This window comes from Equus asinus, chromosome 29 (genome assembly GCF_041296235.1).
Source record: "Equus asinus isolate D_3611 breed Donkey chromosome 29, EquAss-T2T_v2, whole genome shotgun sequence".
NCBI classification, from domain to species: domain Eukaryota; kingdom Metazoa; phylum Chordata; class Mammalia; order Perissodactyla; family Equidae; genus Equus; species Equus asinus.
This window is the reverse complement of record NC_091818.1, coordinates 41,004,981-41,026,006: the sequence shown is the minus strand read 5'-3', so window position 1 is coordinate 41,026,006 and position 21,026 is coordinate 41,004,981. Positions and strand designations below refer to the sequence as shown.

At 34.4% G+C, this 21,026-nt stretch overlaps 1 protein-coding gene across 1 annotated transcript in view; it reads left to right on the top strand.

Annotated features, from left to right (window-relative positions):
- Nucleotides 1–21,026, top strand: part of NET1 (neuroepithelial cell transforming 1) — a 61,832-nt gene that overhangs the window by 16,528 nt on the left and 24,278 nt on the right. The window contains exons 2-3 of the mRNA XM_014845117.3: nt 5,599–5,665; nt 10,264–10,323. Coding sequence (XP_014700603.1) covers nt 5,599–5,665; nt 10,264–10,323 — 127 coding nt within the window. The remainder of the gene's footprint in view (nt 1–5,598; nt 5,666–10,263; nt 10,324–21,026) is intronic.

Here is a 21,026-nt window from a genome sequence, read left to right as displayed (position 1 = left end):
TAAAAATAAGGGGATGCGCATGTCAGCTCCTAAGGCTGTTGGCTCCCACACTTTTTAACAGTGTTATTGAGATACAATTTTTATATCATAACATTCACCCATTGTACATGTGCAATTCAATGATTATTAGCAAATTTATAGAGTTATACAACCATCACCACAGTCTACTTTTAGAACATTTCATCACCCAAAATATTACCTCAGTCTCCGCTCCCACCCCCTAGGGCTGGGCAGCCACTGATCTCCTCTCCACCTTTATAAATTTCTATTTCTGGACATCTCATATAAATGGAATCATACAATATGTAATCTTTTGATTCTGCATGTTTTTGCAGTTCATTCGTATTATAGCATGCATCAATATTTTGTTCCTTTTTATTGCTGAATAGTATTCCATTATATGGAATGAATATTCCATGTTTTGGTTTGCCATTTACCAGCTGTTGAAGATTTGAATTGTTTCCAGTTTGGAGCTATTATGGATAATGCTGCTATGACCATTTAGACACAAGTCTTTGTGTGAACATATGTTTTCATTTCTCTTGGGTAGATTTATAGGAGTAGAATTGCTGGGTAATATGGTAAGCTTATGCTACTACATTTTTAATGATGTATGCTTTTGGATATTTTTCTCTTCGCTCACTGTTAACTTGCTGCTGCTGTTTTGCCCTTTATCCTTCCCCCTGAATTTGATGCTGTGGGCAAGGCACCCTGATACATGTATTCGAATTGCATAATACAAAGGCATTAAAGGTTGGTCTGAGTATTAGTGTAGGATATTGTCTGGAATGGTGTGTATCTGCTGGTTTCTAGATGTTCAGCTGTATTCTAGACTAGAGATGTTTCAAAATGTATCTATTATTTGGGACTCTCAGATACAAGTGAGAAAACCCCGGTATGGTAGGGGAAATAGTCTACTTGATTATCAGCTCCTCCAGAATCTTTATGAACTAGAAGAGGAGGCAATTATAGCAAAGACACTGAGCAGTCAAAACAGTAGATGTCTACTACATCAGATATTTGACGTACATAAATGGATTATTTCTGTAATAATATTCATTGTTTTTTGCCTAATTTGCAAAGAAATTGGGAATCTGAGTAGTTCAACACTCCAAATATCAACAAATGTTAACTACAGAGAATAGTTTACATCATTTTTCCTACATTCATGGTACCCTTGGCATTTACAGATTAACATTTTTAATTTTTGCTATTTGTGAGTTACGTGTAGTAGTTTGTAATTAGGCTGAGGCGTTTATTTGAGGTGCACTGCTGATGTGTGGGAGCAACTTCCTTAGCCCAGCAGCTAGTTTTTCAGTGCTATTGTATTCTTTTCTTGTTTTCACACAGGAAGTCATTGTTAAAAGATCCAGAGGAATTCCAAACAATTTTAAATTATACTTTGTCATATTTCAGGTGTCCCTATGCCTCAAGTCATCTTTCTTGCTAATGTCAATGACCTCCTCTGCTATATTCCTATCATTAGTCTTTCTGTTTCACTTGCTTTTTAAAAATATTACTTTGCTCACTCATTTTGGTTGTTTTTCATTGTAAGCCTCTAAATATCTACCTTATTATAAGCCTGTATCTTTATATCTTTGTGATTTATTTTCCTTTTGAATTGGAAGAGTTATCTCACTTATATTGTCTGGTACACCTTATGAAAATGTTCATTGAGCTACCTTTCTGCCATTTATAATTCCAGTTCAGCTCTTAATTATCTGCTGTGATGGAGGAGGGCAGTGACACAAATCATAATCGCTGCAAATATAATTTAGTTAAAGAATGAATCAACAGAAGGATTAGGTTTTTGAACATCAACTTTACCATTGTAATTATGCTTTGTTTAGACTAAAACTAGTTTAGTGTAAAAATAATTTACGTTGTTTGAAAACGCATCAAATGATACGAAAGGAAGTATTTTGGAGGCCAAGGAATAATCACAATGGAGTTGATAGGAAATGTAATTTAATATACCAAGCTAGTTCCTTCAGGTATTAGTTTATTTTATGCCTTAAATGTTATAATTATTTGGGTATATGAGAAAAGGGGATTGGACAAAAATTCTTGAAAAAATGAAGGACCGTCACTTATTTTAGCCTTTAAACCCCCTTTAAATAGATTATACTGGGTACCTTCTAGTAAGGCCACTTATAATCTTAATGTTTTGTGAAATCAAAAATTTTTTCCCACAAGGATTTAAAATAGCTATTCCATTTTGAGTCAGACCTCTGTGAAAAATGACTGTATGTCTTTCCAAGATTTTTGAAAGTTGGCACTGTCTCACATGTGTTCTGGGCACAGTTTGTTTTTTGGGTTCCTTTTTTCCATGAGTAATCAAAATAAATAGGTACTTGTTATTGAAATGGGAAAAAATAGCATTAGTGTAAAGCTGATTTCAGCTCGTGCTGGAAAGAATCTTGCCATCCAATTGGAAATACTTTTTCAATTTGTTGCCCTATTTAAAATTCCTGAGAGCTATTTTTCTGTCTAGCTTTCAGACATCAAGTTCATTCTGAGTGTCAGTATGGTCGATTCCAGGGAATAAAGAAATGAATAGCTTTGGTTTTGTGTTCTCCTTAACACTTGTCTTATACCTGAAAGGAAGTGTTTATTGACTACTTTAAATGCCACTGTGATTCCTACTTTGCAATGAATTTTTATATTAGATTAAAAATAATCTTCTGAGAAATTATAATTGCTGCTTCTCTACCCAGTCCCCACTGATGGCTCTTTTTAATCATGTAGTATATGATAGCACTTACCTAGAGCAGTGTTTTTAAAGAGTGTGGTCTATGGACTCATGGTCTGAAGGTCCGTTTTCCCTATAATCTTTAAGCATTTGTTTATTATATATATATGTATTGTTTAGTCATATGAATTATGATTTATTTCAGATGTCTTTTTGTCCTAGTGTTCTATCAAGAAATCATACTGTTTTCTTTATTGTTGCTTGACTTTTCTGCAGTGGCAAGAAAAATCAATTCCTTAAGTTATCTTGTTCCACTAAAGAGGCTCTCAAAAAAAAATTTGAGCTCTAGGAGTAATAAAAGGCTTACTGTGTTTTAATCTTTCCCAAATAATTATTTAGGAAATGTTTGCTTTAAATACCTAAAGATCTTTCTCTGTTTCTAATTACTATTAGTGACATCATACTTCACTAGGCCAGGAACCTTGGTGGTAACTGAACAGGCATAGGGAGGAAAAGGAAAAATCTACCAATTTTGTCATTAAGTCTCCGTCTTTTTTTTTTTAAAGATTGACACCTGAGCTAACAACTGTTGCCAATCTTTTTTTTTTTTTTTCCTCTTTTTCTCCCCAAAGCCCCCCAGAACATAGTTGTGTATTCTAGTTGTGAGTGCCTCTGGTTGTGCTATGTGGGACACTGCCTCAGTATCACTTGACGAGCGGTGCCATGTCCACGCTCAGGATCCCAACCAGCGACACCCTGGGTCGCCGGAGCGGAGGGTACGAACTTAACCACTCAGCCATGGGGCCGGGCCCTGAGCCCTCTTTCTAATCTCTAACCTTGCTGCTATTGCCTCAGCCGGTTACCATCTGTCTATTGTAAGCAAAACTGGAGCTGCCTCCTAACTAGTCTTCCTAACCAGTCTTACCTTCTTCCAATCCATCCTCGTGACAGAATTCAATAGCTGATAGCTGCCATACATATTCAAGATCAAGTCCATACTCTTTAAAGGTTGTGCAGAAGGCCTTTTATCATGATCTAGCCCTTCCTTATTTATTTTGGTACTCAAACATAAGGAACTACTTGCAGTTTCCTGAATGTAATTCATTTCACAACCCCTTAACATGTGCTATTCCCTTTGCCCAGAGAGCCTTCCTGGCTCTTGCACACTTTGCTAATTGCTATTTCTCTTTCATTCAGCTTTAGAATTACTTAAGAATTAATTCTTCCATGAAGTTGGTTTCATCCCCTCTTTCTCCTTGTAGCCATTTTCCCTTGTGTTCCTTGTCAAAATACAAACAGACTTCTGCTTTATATTTAAATAGCTTAGAAAACTACAGAAACCCTTCTGTTTGATTGAAGCTTGTAAATTTTTGTAGGAATAGCAGCTATCTGTGGTGTTTCTGTAACTTAGAATGAAAAGAAGATCATACTTGGACAGTCAGAGTGAGAGACAGATATACAAATGGATGATGGCCTTACAATCCAGGAAACTAAACAACTTCTGTAACAGTCAGCCCAAAATGGCCAGGACTTGAACAACTGCCAGCTTCCCTAATTTTTGTCCTTTATTCCAACTTAGAACCAACCACAAAAAGCCAAATATGCACCCTAATCAATCACATAGGATGCCCTGCTCCTAGTTCTGCCTGCAGCTTCCTCTTTGCCAACATCCTCCAGTCAGGGCACACCGTTTTTTCCCCTCTAAAGCTTTCCCACTCCTCAGCCTGCCTTTGAGTTTGCCTAAACACAAGTGATGGTGGCTGACTCCCTTTGCTATAGCAAGCTCTGAACAAATGGCCTTTGCTTTTTTTTGTTTGGTTGGTCTTCATTTATTTCCACAAGGGGGAAAAACCTATTTATTTACATCTGAAGCAATTAACAATAAGTATAGTTTATAAGCTGTCTTTATTTCCTGTGCTAGCTTTGTTTTGTGATTTTCTACTTGTTTTATAAACATAGAGTTTGTGTTTTATAAAGGTGAAGATAGATTTTTGTCACAAGAATTCTCTTCCTTTATTTCTTTACATTGAATGGAAAGGTGACACAGAAGAAAAATCTGTCGATAGTAAAGAACAAAATCCTTGTCAAATTTAATCTTACTTGAGACCTTTGTCTCATATGTAGTTATTTAAAGCTTTTTATTTGGTTTAAGTCATAATTTTTTTAAAAAATCAGTACATGGAAGATATGTAAACATGAAATGCAAATTAAATGCTTTTAGGTTTTGCTTTTTACGTTGAGTATCCTTTTATTCTTTTATTTTGAAGAATATTGGCCCTGAGCTAACATCTGTTGCCAATCTTCCTCTTTTTGCTTGAAGAAGATTGTCACTGAGCTAACATCTGTTCCAATCTTCCTCTATTTTATGTGGGATGCCGCCACAGTGTGGCTCACCGAGTGGTGCTGGGTCTGCACTGGCAATCTGAACCTGCGAACCCTGGAGTTTGCAAACTTAACCACTATGTACTGGGCTGGGCCCTCCTTTTATTCTTGTTTTTAAAATATTAGGCATGAATGTTGAGTTTTATCAAATAATTTTTTTCATCATTTGCTGTTTTTTATTTAAGCTATTAGAACAATGTATTAAATAAATACCTTTCATATTATTGAATCATGTATGTTTCTAAAATAAACTCGGCTTGGGTTGATGAATTATTTTTTTTTTAATCTTCTAACTCTTTTCACTAATTTTATAAAGGCCCTTTAACTTTTGTAAAGATTCTGAAAGTGACCAGAACCTAAATACCCTGATTTTTTGTTTTCCATACCCTCTCCTTAGTTCTGCACTTAAATAAAGCTACTTTAAACAGTTTTGAAACTGAAAAAGGTAGCTTTTAATCTGTCTAGTGCTTTATTTTACTGAAGTTACTCTCAATTTGTTTAATGTTTGAATTTTCTCTTAACAGATATTCCCTTCGGAGAGGTAGCTCCTTCACATTTTTAACACCTGGCCCCCATTGGGACTTCACTTTGGTGAGTAGATATTTGAGTTTTTTATTTCAAGACATTAGATATAGTTACTTCCTGGGTTGTCTTTCAGTCTGGTATACAGCTCAGTTCTCTGTACTTCTCTGAAAATCTTGAGGTACAGAATTTCTATTGCTATCTTTGGCAGCTTAATTTAATTATTTTCTTTTCTGCTAACAAGCTGAAAGAAGTTTTTATTTTAATTAAATATAAAACATGTTTTGAAAAGTATCAGATCTATTCATCTTTAACTCTATGCAATCCTTTCTCATATTCCTACCAGTGTTAAAATTCAGAATATATTATGAAACATGAAGTTAATTTTATGTACATACTTTAACAGCTTTTTTTCTGATTGAAAAATATTAAAATGATTGCAGATAACTATTTAACGAATGAATTATTTTCTATTATTAATCATCCTAGTGTAGAGGGACTATTTCATTATTTTTAGAATGAAACTTTACAGAAGCCTCTAACTTTGTGCAAAGTGACACCAGAAAATTGATTCTTTTTGTAATTAAAAACTCATTACCTGGGGCCGGCCCCGTGGTGCAGCAGTTAAGTTTGAACATTCTGCTTCTTGGAAGCCCGGGGTTCGAGGTTTGGATCCTGGGTGAGGACGTGGCACCACTTGGCAAGCTGTGCTGTGGCAGGCGCCCCACATATAAAGTGGAGGAAGATGGGCACGGTTGTTAGCTCAGGGCCAGTCTTCCTCAGCAAAAAGAGGAGGATTGGCAGTAGTTAGCTCAGAGCTGATCTTCCTCAAATTAAAAAAAAAAAGATTAAAAACTTATTACCTTATAAAACTCATATAAATAAAGTATGCACAATAGAGCATGATTCTTAATGTTTTTCTTATTTGAGGGAAATAGCAAAAATGATTCTGTTTCTAGTTTGCCAAGTTTGTGTGCATGTATTGATGTGCTGATGGGTTTAACAAAACTTATTTAATTTGTATTCTGTTCTTTTGTATTTAATGTATATTTCTGTTGAGGACTTCTGTTTAAGATTTCTGTCTTCTTTATTTATTGCATGTGTTAATTGGTCAATAAAGCCTTCATAGCAAGAGTCTCCTAATTTTAATGCAATTCTGCATTTCCCTTTGAAGCCTTTTTCATCTTGGTCCCTTTCCCTTACTAGTTGACAAGCCTAAACTTAAACAGAGGAACTTGGGTAGGGAAGTGTCACCAAAATTGATTTTTCCAAGCCTATCAACAAAAATATATATATTTTTCTTTTTTTCCCCAATTCCCCCCAGTACATAGTTGTATATTTTAGTTGTGGGCCCTTCTAGTTGTGGCATGTGGGACCCCGCCTCAACATGGCCTGATGAGTGGTGCCTTGTCCATGCCCAGGTGAAACCCTGGGCTGCCAGAGCGGAGTGTGCAAACAACCACTCGGCCACAGGGCAGGCCTGAGCAAAAATATTTTGATCATGTACTCCTGATATATTTATTTATAATTTTTATGCATGTACCACTGTTATTAGCTAATATCTCAAAGCACAAAACTCAGTTATACTGAGGTTAATGATAGTGGATGTAAATCTGTATTTCAAATAATCATGATAATTTCACAGTTTGGGGCTGACTTCCCATTGGATCTGATTAGATTACCATTGTCTTTAACCTTATAATGTGCGTAATGGTGAGCTCATCAGCTGTATATTAAATATTAGTAAAGCTTATTTTTAAGGATTAAAAAGTACATAAAAATAAAAGTTCTAACATTTTCCTTCTGCACTCCAGAGAAGGTATCTTTTGTATCCTCTGGGATTGGTGCATCCCACTTGAGAAAGCTCTTTTGTAGAGGTCTCCCGTACAAAAGAAATACCTCATGGTTCATGTATTAAAACTTTTGGAAGGCCTTAATTAAGGAGTACTAAGGGGGAGATTTATAGCTTTTAAATACATAGTTTAAGAAAGGAAAAGAACAAAACTTACGCATCTAACTCAAGAGGATAGAAAAAGCAATAGAGTAAACCAAAGAAAGTAGAAGGAAAGGTAAGAGTGGAAAAAAATAAAATCAGTACCCAGTCATTATAAAATTCTTGGCAAACCAGGAATAGACTAGAACTTCTTTAGCCCGAGACCTACTGCAAACAACATATATAATGATAACATGTTAGAAACATTCCCTTTAAATTTAGAAAAAAGCCCACTGTCACCAAGTGTTTCAGCATTGTACTATAGTGTTCCTAGTCAACACAGTAAGACAGGAAAACAAGTGGTATATAGATTAGAAAGGAAGAGACAGAATGACTTAATTACTTAGAGACATGATTGTCTACATAGAATACCTGAGAGAATTGTAATAGCTATTAGAAGTAATAAGAGTTCACGCAAGTTTGCTGGCTATGAAAGTTATAAAAAGAAATCAACAGAATGTATGTATACTAGCAATAAACAATTAAATGTAATTATTAAAGATGCTTTTATTGAAATAAAAACAATTTTAAAAACTGAATAAATCTATGAAAAGATCTGTGAGACGTTTATGGGAAAAATTGGAAAGCATTAATAAAGAACATAAGACACCTAATTAAATGGAGAAATATACCATATTCGTGCAAGGAAAGACTCAATAGTTAAAAATGTCAGTTCTCTCCAAATTAATTCATAAATTCAGTGCAGTTTTGATAGAACTCCCGTTAAGTTTTAATAGCTCTTCTTCTATGATTCATGTGTAAAAGTAGAAGACCCAGAACAGGAAAAGTAGTGTACAAGTCGGGAAGCATGTGGCTTACTGTATTGGCTAAGATGACTTATCAAAACGCACAGTAATTACACAGCATAATATGCGTACAGCTATAGATAAATAGACAAATGGAATAAAATAAAGAACTCAGAAACTGACCCACATATGTATGAACTTACTGTATCACAGGCATTGTGAAGAACTGGTGCTCTCAACAAATGTTGTCAGGGATGGGAGCAATTGGCTGTGTTACCTCATACCACATACATACAAAAATAAATACTAGATGGATTGAATAGATAAATGTGAAAAGCAAAACTCTAAAATATTTAAAAGAAAAAAATAGTAGAATGTTTTAAAATCTGTTAAATTTCTTTATGCATATGCCCGCACATATACGATTTTATATAAATGCCTGAGAATGATCATATACATGCCTTTTTCCCTCAGTACAGTCTTCTTTTTGCTTGGCAGTTTTCACCCCATGTAAGTCCTTTTATCCCCCAACCTCCACTCTAACGCATGTCAACAACACTGTTGTATGTATCCCTCTACATTTTGCTTGTATAATTATTTATAAATACACACACAGCCTCACAGATAAGATACACATATGCAGGAGTTTTGCTTAGTTTCCTTTTCAAAATTAGGATCATATTATTCATATTTTCTGCATCTTCTAGATAGGACCTTAGGATCAATAAAGATTTCTTGAGTTCCATCACCTCATTTTTTAGTTTTTTCCAATTCTGATTTATATTGTTCTTTCATGTCTTGTATTATTTTCTTAATGTCTTTTAGCTAAATTTGAAATAGTATGTTTTAGTTTTGCTCTGCTTCTTTGAGCATTTCCTTCTGAGATGACTTCATTCCCTGTAGCGATTTTGTTCTGCCCCTTATTCTCTTTTTTCTTAGAGTTATTTTGTGTAGGATTTGACTTGGAAAGTTTTCTGTTCATTTTTATATGAATTTAGTTTTCCTGAACGTTTCCAAAGAGGCTTGGTTCAGATACCTCTTCTAACTTCACAGAGCCCCCTCTTTTGTTGTTTTCACGGTAGCTTGCTTTTGAGACATTCAGGCTCCATATATTTTCCCCACTTCTTTCTGGACTTTATCTTTCCTTTTGTCTGTTGTCCCTATGCTGCTTAACTTTTATTCTATTCCCACCAGTTTCTCTTTGGGGTGTGGGGCCAGATCCTGGAAAGGAGCCCTGGCTAGTCTATTTTGAGAGTTCACAAGAACTAGACTGCATCACAAGTAATCTGAAAAGTTATTTTGAGATGTGGGAGAATGAAGTGTCACTTAAGGATTCTTCAGTATTGATTAAGGACCAGAAATTAAAGCTATTTACACAGTTTTGCCACTGTTGGCGCCACTAGGGCTAAATGAAGGTGATGCGCCATTACTGGAAGGTACTCCAGGGAGGTGTGTGTTCATCTTCCAGCTGATAAATCCTGCTTTAAGCAACAAATCTTAATTACATTGGACCCTGAGAGAAGGATATTTTTTATCTAGTGAGGACCCCTCTCTGCCATAGGGTAAATTATGTGTTGCTTTTCTAAAAATAAACTTGTTGCCTTTATGTATGAATATTTTTAATTTTTCTCTAACAGCTACAGACAGCCCTTGACTTACATAAGAGTTCTCTTCTAAAAAACTTACATAATTAATTTTTTAGTAAGGTGGAATCACTTCACAACAAGAGATGATTTAGTCAGCAGGTACTATTTAGATAATATATATGCTAGGGATAATTTATGAGCATCCCTCATAAAAATAATTTTCTTATGAATACAGCCAAAGGCTTCGCTTCTTTAAAGTGATTTTTCTAGTTGTGTGGAGTCTTTGTTTAATGGAGTAACATGCATTCCTTCTATATAAGAATGAAATCTTTTTTCTTATAGAAAAGAAAACGAAGAGAGAAAGATGATGATGTCATAAGCCTTAGCAGCCTTGATCTGAAGGTAAGCCTTACTTTTAACTCTGTCGAAGGAAGTCATTTAAAAATATGCAGATAGCATTTTTATTTCTGTACTATACAAATAATGAATGCTAATTTTTTTAGTGCAAAACTGAATAGTATTGGCTCTTATAGATATCCTCTTTTCTGTTCTACTACTTTAAGAATGAGGAGAAAACCTCCCTCAAAACATTGTTAGGCTATAACTAGTGATTACAAACTGAAATGCCTAAGGAGACCAAGCCTAATAATATGTGCAAAGAAGGGAGGTAGGATGGGGACTGTGGGGAAAAGGAAAGAACCAAGCCCCTCCCGTAAAAGGCAGCTGCTACTGTGCTATAGCCCATTGCTGTGTGTAGGACTGTGGAAATCTGGAATTTTACATAAAATCTCCTGAATTTTAAATGTCAGATCAAATTTTTTCTAAAAAACCGTGCAAGCCAAACAGCTCGTCTACAAATCAACTATGGCCCATGGATTCCAATGTGTGATCTATGATAAACTAAAACTCAATGCACACGTAAAAATAATTATATATCCTTTTATGTAAAATTATAATTAAGTCCAAAAACCTGGTATCTTTGGAATTACTTATTCCATTTTTGTCAGTTGGCAGATTTTAGAGAACTATCTTGGTTTTCAGGAATCTTTTTTAAATTGTCATGAAAAAGTTATACAGTTTTTAAGGGAGATTTTAAAAAATGTTTGACATTGTGTTTAATGATGGCAGCTGCTGCTTCTTTTTAAAGACAAGGTATTTTCTAAAAATTAATTTTTATATGATGTGCCCATCAGCATTTTGGCAAATCCAGCAAGCCAGGTTGTATGTGTGTGTGTGTACATAATGTCTTTATAGAAGAATCATATTTTAAGTGTTAGACTTTTTGAAAAACAATTTTAGTTACATTTTAAAAATGTTGTATTCAAAGAAAGGATGAAATATGAAATAGCAACCCTGAGTATTGTTAGGTATGCTTCAAATCAAATCATATTCAGAAATAAGGCAATATTTATAGTTTGCCACAATACAATCCATGGTCAAATCTACTTAAAGATAATCCTCCTTTTCTTCACCCCAGTTTCAGCAATTATCAGTATATGATCAGATAAGTCTCACTTCATCTATCCATTCACCTACCCTCCCCTGGATTATTTTGAGCAAATCCTAGACATTATATCATTTCATCTATGTCATCAGATTTAATGTTTACACTTTTCTTGATTGTCTTATATGTTTTTTTATCTTTGTTTTTGTGCGTTTTGTCTGTTTGAATTGGAACTCATACAAGATGCAAACATTGTGATTGATTATATCTCTGAAGTATCTTTTAATCTATGAGTTTCCTCTCTAGCTCTTTTTTCCTTGCAAGTTTTTTGTTGTTGAATAAACCACGTCTTTTTTCCTGTAGATCTTTACACAGCCTGACTATTCATGATTGTATCCCCATGGTATCATTTTCTATGTTCCTCTATTCTCTGTATTTCTGATAAATTGGTAGCTAGATCTAGAGGTTGTTTGGGGCTATGTACTTCCTGCAGGAGGTATATAATGTCTTTTTATGATTTCTCAAAATTAATTATCATTGCCTACATCCATTTATTCATTGGAAGTTGCATAATGGTGATATTGTACCTTTATCAGTCCTCTGTTTATTAACTGGAATACTTCTTCTATAAAGAGAAAATTCCCGTCGTCAACCATTTGGTTACTCCGAGGTACTGATTTATAATGAAGGCAGGTCAAGTGCTTGATTCCTTTCCTTTATCAGTTTTCAAGAATAATAAGTTTTCTTCATTAAAATTTTCTAAAAGTAACTAATGATATTTTTCGTTTTTTAACATTATGATAAACTCATGGATATGAACACATTTGTTGTGTTTTGATCCATTTCAGTTATTACTCTTACTGTGCTCAAATTATCCTATCTCTGGCTAGTGGATGCTATTTCAGGATGGCTCTTATGTCTTTTTTTCCCCCTAGCTTTACAAAGATATAATTGACATATAAGATAGAGTAAGTTTAAGGTATACAACTTGTTGATTTTCTGTGTCCTTTTGACATGACTCTCACCTCATATCTGCAGGCTTAATAGCCACCTTTTCTTCCAGGATGACAACTTATTCCAGGCCCACTTGCACTTTTTTTTTCCTGCTCCCCACATGGAATCAGTCATTTCTCAAAAGCCCTGGTTTCCTTAGGAAATGGTAGAGGCTAAAATCTGGGCATTATGGCTACTGGATTGATCACTGTTTCTAGGCCTTTTTAATGGACAGAGCTAGGAAATATATATAGTTTTTTTAAAGATACAATAAATTATTTCGAATTCAAGCCTAAAGGATTTTTTTACTTAATCTCTTCAATCTTACTATCTGGATCTCTTTCAACCACACCAAAAATCTGGGTTCTCGAGGACATTGACATCATTACTCACTTGATTTACCCAAGGTTCAAAGACAACAGTCTACATTACTACAAATTACTACAAATGATACTATTACCAAAAACATTTTATGATTTATTTTTTAGGATTTTTGTTTTGTTTTTACATAAGGGTTATAGTAAGGACGTGCAAATTACTATGTTTTTAAATTGTTGAACTAGTTCTTTTCTATGAGTAATTATGCCAACTCACTTGTTTATATTTTCAATTTTTAAGATTTAATATTTTTTTTCCCAGCAATTTTTTTTTCATTCTCTAGCACAGGGATCAAACTGTGGCCCACAAGCCATATCTGACCCTCCCATAGTGTTTATGGCTGCTTTTATAAATACTACAGTGTGGCAGAAGTTGAGTAGTTATGACAGAGACCATATGACCTGCAAAGACTAAAATATTTACTATTTGACCTTTTACAGAAAAAGTTTGCTGACCCCTTCTCTAGAGTTGTGTAAATTCAGAGGAAGTGTTCATGGGAACAATATTCTCTGAGTTATTGAATGTTCATATCAGTTTAATTGCAACCTTTATACTTGAAGATTAGTTTGGATGGATACGAAATCCATGGCTTCCATTTTCTTTCCTTGACTATATTAAATATTTTACTCCATTGTGTTCTGGCATAAAAGCGCCACTGTTGAAAAATTATAATAAATACATAGTTTTGAGTCATCTTTTATTTTAGGAACATTTTTTCTTGAACAATAGTTGTTGGTGTTTTGGCTATTCTGTTGTTTTGTCTCCCCTCCTTGCCGTTGATACTTAGGTTGGATCTTCTCTGTTTATCTTTAATATTTATCACTTTCTCTCAGATCATTTTTTTATCTGTCTTTTTTATTTTTAAACTCATCTTCCTTTTTGTCTTCTTTTCCTCTTAATGCATTAGTCATTTTTTTTCATTTTGAAATAATTTTTCTTTTATTTTTAATTCTTTCTGTGGTTCTGTCACCTCATTTCAAATCTTCCTTTCTCCACTCACCTAATTTCTGAATTTTATGTTCTTACATAGCTTCTATAATTTTCTTAATTAATATTATGCTATGGAGACATTATTCTACACATTTTCTGTTTTCTTATAACAGTTGTAAATGGGATTCACCATTCTTTTTGTTGCTCCTTTTGTAAGTGCTATAGGTTTTCCTGTCTCAGGTGAGAGGAGTGGGCTAAGACAGCCTGTCTGCAGCTTCATGACTCTAGCGCTTCCTCTTCTGTTGCTTTCACAAAGTCATTTTAAAAAATAATGGCCTCTTGGGTAGTAATTAGTCTTGGGTGGTGAATGTGATGTAATCTACACAGAATTCGAAATAGAATTATGATGTACACCTGAAAGTTATATAATTTTATAAACCAATGTTACTGCAAAAAAAAAAAATACGGCCTCATGCTTTCTGAGATCTTTCTTTTCTGATCCCTTTCTAGCTAGACTTTTTCTTATCTTTACTTCTATTGCCCTATTCTGCTCAATTTGGATCCTACTCCTGACAGTTTTTCTCAGAGCAGTGTTAGTTTAGAGAGTTTATCTGGCCCAGACGGCTTTAGCACCAACAAACCTTATTGCTTAGCAGTGTTCTTGCCCTCATCCTAAGAATTTAATCCTCGCAGTCCTTCTCAAGTTAGGTATGCCACTGGGGGGGCGGTGCCCTTATTCTCAGGGCCATCAGAGAAGCCCAGTTGCCTTCCCTCTGCTTCGTCATGAACAATTACTGACACCATGTGGGTCTCATAGCTGTCTGGTTTGTCACTATCTGACAAACAAAAGGTTTTGGAGGAAATGTTGTCTCTTCGTTTTGCTGTAGACTGTATTTTCTGTTTGGCTATGCTGGTTGCTCTGTCTGCTTTTTTTTTCTTTAAAGAGTGAAGACCTGTCAAAGATTTAATTAACGTGATGAGTAGACCAACAGAATGGTAAAGTTGTTAAAAGAACTATAGGAAACACTGAAGTAGTCTAATCACTGAAAGAATGTGGAATAAGATTGCTAAATTAGATGCAAAACAAATTAATATCCTCATCTACATCTCTGCCTATGAAATGTATTTGCATTGCTTTCAGTTTTCTGCACAGATAACATCTACCCTCATGGAGTTGTAAAAAAGACCTAATCAGTAACAAATAGTGAATCATACAAAAGGTATGTGACCCTAGAAAAGGAGATATCCATTGAAAGGGAATTCAGCCATCCTTTTTGTATGATTTCAAGTTTTGGATATTTTCTTTATTTCTGATTCTTTCCTTAATTTTATCATGTTTCTAATTCTGATTTATGTTCTTTCATAGCTAATTTGGGGATATTATAGTGTTTTGTGAGCATGTTTTTCTACCATGCTTTTATTTTTGTAGAGATGTTATTTTTTTACCTTACACCTTTTTTTCTTATGAAAACTTTGTATGGGATTTGACTGTGGTTCTTTTCTATTGGTCATTATTATATGACAGTAGTTTTAGAAGGGAGAAATGAATCAGGAGAGCTTTTTTACCTTCATGATTCTAAAGCTCCCTCTTCTGTTGCCTTTAAGAAATGATATAGATATACTTTCTGAGTTCTGCAGGATCTGTTTACCTCCTCAGCTTTTATCTAAACTTTCTCTTTCCTGTGTATCTGTCACTTCTATTCTACTCTATTTGAAATCTGTTCCCAGAACTTTCTCCATAGTATAGGGCTTTGTCCTGGTGTCAGCTTTGAAAGTTCCTACGGCTCAGGTGTTCCAGCCACAAACCCCTTACTGTCACCTTTAAGTATATAAAACTCTTCCTAGTTTCAATTACTATTATCAAAATGGCCTGCCTCACAACAGCAGTGAATAGCTGTTGATAGTTTTGGGATTCTTCTCTTTGCAAATCTGGCAGGTGCTTTGTTGTTTTTCTCTGCTTTCTCTTCCAATACCATATAGTAGGTCTTACAGTTGTTGGTAGTTTATCCATATTAACTTGTATTTTTGGATTCATGGGGTTGTGTACCTTGTTACATAGTAATGTACATATTGACTTTGGGTTTTTAATTTTGCTGTTCTTGTTCTGTATGTTTTTATGGAAAGATTTGGAAAAGGTGTGAAACTATGCCACTGTCACCGCCTTATTCCCAGAATTCTGCCTCATGTTATTTTATTCCCAATGTGGTAAAAGGCAAATTCAGCTTTCTTCTAAACCTAAAGTCATTTTATCGCATTTTATTGACATTGGATTTACTGGAATTATTTGAATTACTATAACCTTTAAGGTGGATACTATATTATGAACTATCCAAAGATAGGCTTCTATTGTCTTTTAGAATTTAGTAAGCTTGGGGCAGTAGTCATACATTTGCATATACTATTGTTAAGTTCTTGAAATTGAGGAATTATATTAAAAAGTAAGTCCTTATACGGGGCTGGCCCCATGGCCGAGTGGTTAAGTTCGCGCGCTCCGCTGCAGGCAGCCCAGTGTTTCGTTAGTTCGAATCCTGGGTGCGGACATGGCACTGCTCATAAGTCCACGCTGAGGCAGCGTCCCACATGCCACAACTAGAAGAACCCACAACGAAGAATACACAACTATGTACCGGGGGGCTTTGGGGAGAAAAAGGAAAAAAAATAAAATCTTTAAAAAAAAAAAAGTAAGTCCTTATAAAATTTTCGTTACATTAAACACGTACAACTACAAAGAGCATAATGCTACGATATATATAACATTATATATATATAGTCTCCATTTCTTCCAAAGCTAAAGAATCCTACAACTATGATAAGAAAAGAATGAATTTGAAATAATTATTTATTGAGTATCATCTTTGTATACTCAAAACTTCACTAGCGTCTGGTCTAAATTCTTCCTTTTATTCTTTTTTTTTTTTAATTTAAATTCCACAAACATTTATGGAGTACCCACAATGTTCCAGGTACTATACTAGACTTTAGAGACAAGACTATATACAAACAGGAAACAAGAACCTCTGACAAAATCATACCTGCATAGATTACAATAGACTATGCAAAAGTACCAATTGGTATTAAAATGAGAAATGAGAGTAATAGAAGATTTTTTGGAGGTCTTCATTTGGAGTTGAGTTTTTATGAAAGTGAACATGAACTGGGGAAAACCAACCCAGATAGAGAAGGGACATCTATGAATACCAAGAATTACAATCAGTTATGTGTAAGGAATGATAAGAAAACTATTTGGAAAGAGTTAAAGAAATATATGAGGAAGAACTAAGAAATGAAGTAGTGTAGGGTGTTAATTGGCCTCTTAGTTGAAGGCTATAAATGACAGACTCTAGAATTTATTGATCTCCTATGAAAATCATCAGAAATAACATTCTGCATTTGTGAACTGCATTTGTGAAGTATAGTCCTTCCATCTATGTAGAAAGTATTGGTTAGTGAGGGCCTAGTATACAGTCTAGTGGCCTTGAGTTAGAATAATGAATAATGGCTGTGGAAATGAAAAGAGCATTCTTAAGGTTCCATCTGCATCAATCTTTTCTTCTTACTTATTGTCTTTCTTTGGAGAACTATTCACTCAATGGATTCAACTGTCTATAACTGATGACTCCCTAATCTGAATCCTTAAGCCAGATGACAGTCCTGATTTTCAGATCCTTTTAACCACTTGCTTCTAGAGATATAGCCCTGTAACTGGCCTCCCCGCCCGTAGCCTCTTTTTGATGCCATATTGATCTTTCTTCATAATTTGGTCTTTTCACTTCCTTGCTTAAGTTCTCTCAATAGCTACTAATTGCTTTAAAGAATAAAATTCAAAATATCTTTCAGTTAACATATAAACCCCTTTGTAATGAGCTCCACTACTCCGTCTCTCAAATTTCTCTCTTATCATACTTCCTGTTCTCTTTGCCTTGTACATCCTTGTCCCTTTTGTTTACCTGGCTAATGCCTCCTTGTCCTCCACTCAGGCATTATCTCCAGGAACCCTTCCCAGGATCTCACCCCGCTTCCTGTATCCCACCCCCACCAACCTGGGCTGATTAGGCCTCCTATATGCCCTCTAGGTAAGGAGAATTGCATGGAGAAGTAGCAAATTAGGGTTTCATGAGAAGGAAAAAAGTCAGCAGTGAAGCTCTGATAATCACATTAACATTAAGCCGTATTTATACCTTGAAAATAATGACTGGTTAAAACAGGTCATTCAACCCTGGCTGTAGGTCACCTGGGGAGCTTTTGGGAGAGGAAATGTGCTGCTGGGCCCTATCCCAGACTATATGAATGTGGGGAGATGGAGTGGGGAATTAGGATGGTTAACACTGGGACCTGGTTTTAAGATGTCCAAGTGATTATTATGTAAAGTCAGAGTTGAAAAACACTGGGTTAGAATGTGGCATTCTTAAAGGTATCCCTCCCCCACAAAAAAACACACCCTGAAAACAGACACTTTGCCAACTCCCCCACCCGTTTTTTGCATGGACCTTCATCTAAGTACAACAGTTAGTATATAATTAAATATAATCGGTTTGTATGATCATTTGATGACTGTTGCTAGGAACTGTTCTCCTTTTTTTACCTCTATTTCAATCCCCTAGCTACATGGCCACATAATAGGTACTCAGTAAATATTTGGTGAGTGAACAGGTGAAGTAATATAGGTCAAATGAATGAAATAAGACCTTGGACTTAGGTAAGCCTGTAACATGAACATTGTGTTATGTATTTTGACTTTGGATATCTTATATTAAGAATTTACTATTGATGTTCATTGAATTGTCATGTAATGGATCATTGGCTATTTAGTCTTGAAGCTGTAATTATCAAATTTGTCTCTAAATAAAATTTCAGCACTATCTTTTATCTGGTTGCCTTACTACTATATTATGTATAAAATTATTCATTTTAAAAAGAACACAATATTTGTTTTCCAAAGGTGTTTCTCGGCTCTTTTAGCAACTATAAGCTTGCCTTTTTCTTCTGATAGGAAGAGTCAAAAGTGACTGTTTACTTTATTAATGTGAAATAATACTGGGATGAGTAATACTGAGTCATATTTTTATGACTGAAGTTCTTTAACTCTGATAGTCAATGATCAAAAAACAAACCAGAACACTTCAAAATAAATGTTTTTAAATATATAAATGGTTGGTTCCTTTTCCAAATGTTCAGATTGGGGAATCTCATTTTCTTAAAAGCTAAATAGTATGTTTAAGGTTATATTTTGAGTATTGATGTACTCTGAAATTTTAGATTAAATGTAATAATGAATTGTGTATTTTATTCTCAATAAAATAAAAATGATTTTAAACGCATTTGTGATTGTTTTGAATTATAATAGTCCTTTGGCAGTTCCTGATTTAACATTCAAAATACCACTTTTGAGAAACCACCTCTTTAGAACTGTGACAGGTAACTGGTAATTTTCCTGAGACACAGATTTGAATAGTTTGAAACTAGCAGGCGTACTAAAGCTAGTGACTTAACTTATAAGGCTAGCTTACTGCCCTTCATCTTACATTTTGATGTAACTTATGATGTAAAATAATAAAACATTGTTTCTCTGTGACAGACGTCCAGGAAATAAAACCAACTACTGGTACAGGTGATGAAAGTTAAGAGAAACCAAAGATAGGTATAAGAAAATAGTTCTTCTTACCAAAAGTATAAAAGTTAAATATAAAAGAATTATTCCGGATAGTGCTCTGAGAAGCCATTGAAGTATCCAGAGCTATTTGTCCTTAAGCTTAATCACTCCTAGACTGCTATTGCATTTAAATACTTATGTCAGCTTAATTGTAAAAGTAATACACAAATTATTGTCTTTGTACAAAATTAAATTTTTTAAGTCCCCTTTTACTGCTTCCATCCTCTGAAGTAACGAGTTATTATTTGATATGTTCCAGGTCCATTTCTGTTTATTTACATACATTCATACACTGTGCATAATGATGACCTATATATGATCATACTATATTTGTGCTATAGCTTGCTTTTTTCTGTTTATATCTTATCAATACATATAGAGCTACCTCATTGTTTTTGGTTGCCATATAGTATTCCATAATATTAAAGTACCATTATCTAACCAACCAGTCCTTTAAGAATGGCTCTTTAGTCTATTTTCCCTTTTCCTCAGTGTTAGAAATAATGCTTCAGTCTACCTCCTCCTTGTGCACAAGGAGGGACCATTTTTATATCTCTAATATAGATAGCTGGAAGTGGAATTGCTGGGTTGAAAGTTTCAGTTTTGATAATATTGTTAATTTGCCTTACAAAAAGTTTGATAAATTTATACTTCTCCATCAGTTTATGATAATAAACGTATCCCTACTCTCTTGTCAATCTTGGATTTTATTAATCTTTTAAAATTTTGCCAATTGTTGTGATAGACAACCAGACATAAAATTAATAAGGAAACAGAGGACTTGAACATTATAAACCAACTGAACCTAACAGACAAACATAGAGCGCTCTACCCAACAACAGCAGAGTATACATTTTTCTCAAGTGCACATAGAACATTCTCCAGGATAGACCATACATTAGGCCACAAAACAAATCTTAATAAATTTGAAAAGATTGAAATTATACAATACCAACAAATACAGATTTTTTTGATCACATTGAAATGAAACTAGAAATCGCTAACAGAAGGAAAACTGGAAAATTCACAAGTATGTAGGAATTAAAAAACACACTATTAAACAACCAGTGGGTCAAAGAAGAAATCACAAGGGAAATTAGAAAATACCTTGAGACAAATGAAAATGAAAATGCAACATACCCAAAACTAATAGGATGTGGCAAAAGCAGTGCTAAGAGGAAAATTTATAACTTTAAATGCTTACATTAAAAAAGGAAGAAAGGTCTGAAATCAACAACCTAATTTCAGACTTTAAAGAACTAGAAAAAGACAAGCAAACTAAACTCAAAAACTAGCAGAAGTAAGGCAGTCATAGAGATTAGATTAGAGTAGACATAAACCAAAATGTGGTTCTTTGAAAAGATCAACAAAATTGACAAGCCTTTAGGTAAATTGACTAAAAAAAAAAAAGAGAAGACTCAAATTACTAAAATCAGAAATAAAAGTGGAGACATTACTACTAATTTACAGAAGTAAAAAGGATTATGAGAATACTGTGAACTGTCATACACTAACAGATTGGATAACCTAGATAAAATGGACAACTTTCTAGAAGCACACAATCTACCAAGACTGAATCATGGAGAGAATCTGAATAGCTATAGCAAAGGGATTGAATAAGTAATCAAAAACCTCCCAACAAAGAAAAACCTTGGACCAGATGGCTTCACTGGTGAATTCTACCAAACATTTAAAGAAGAATTAACACAA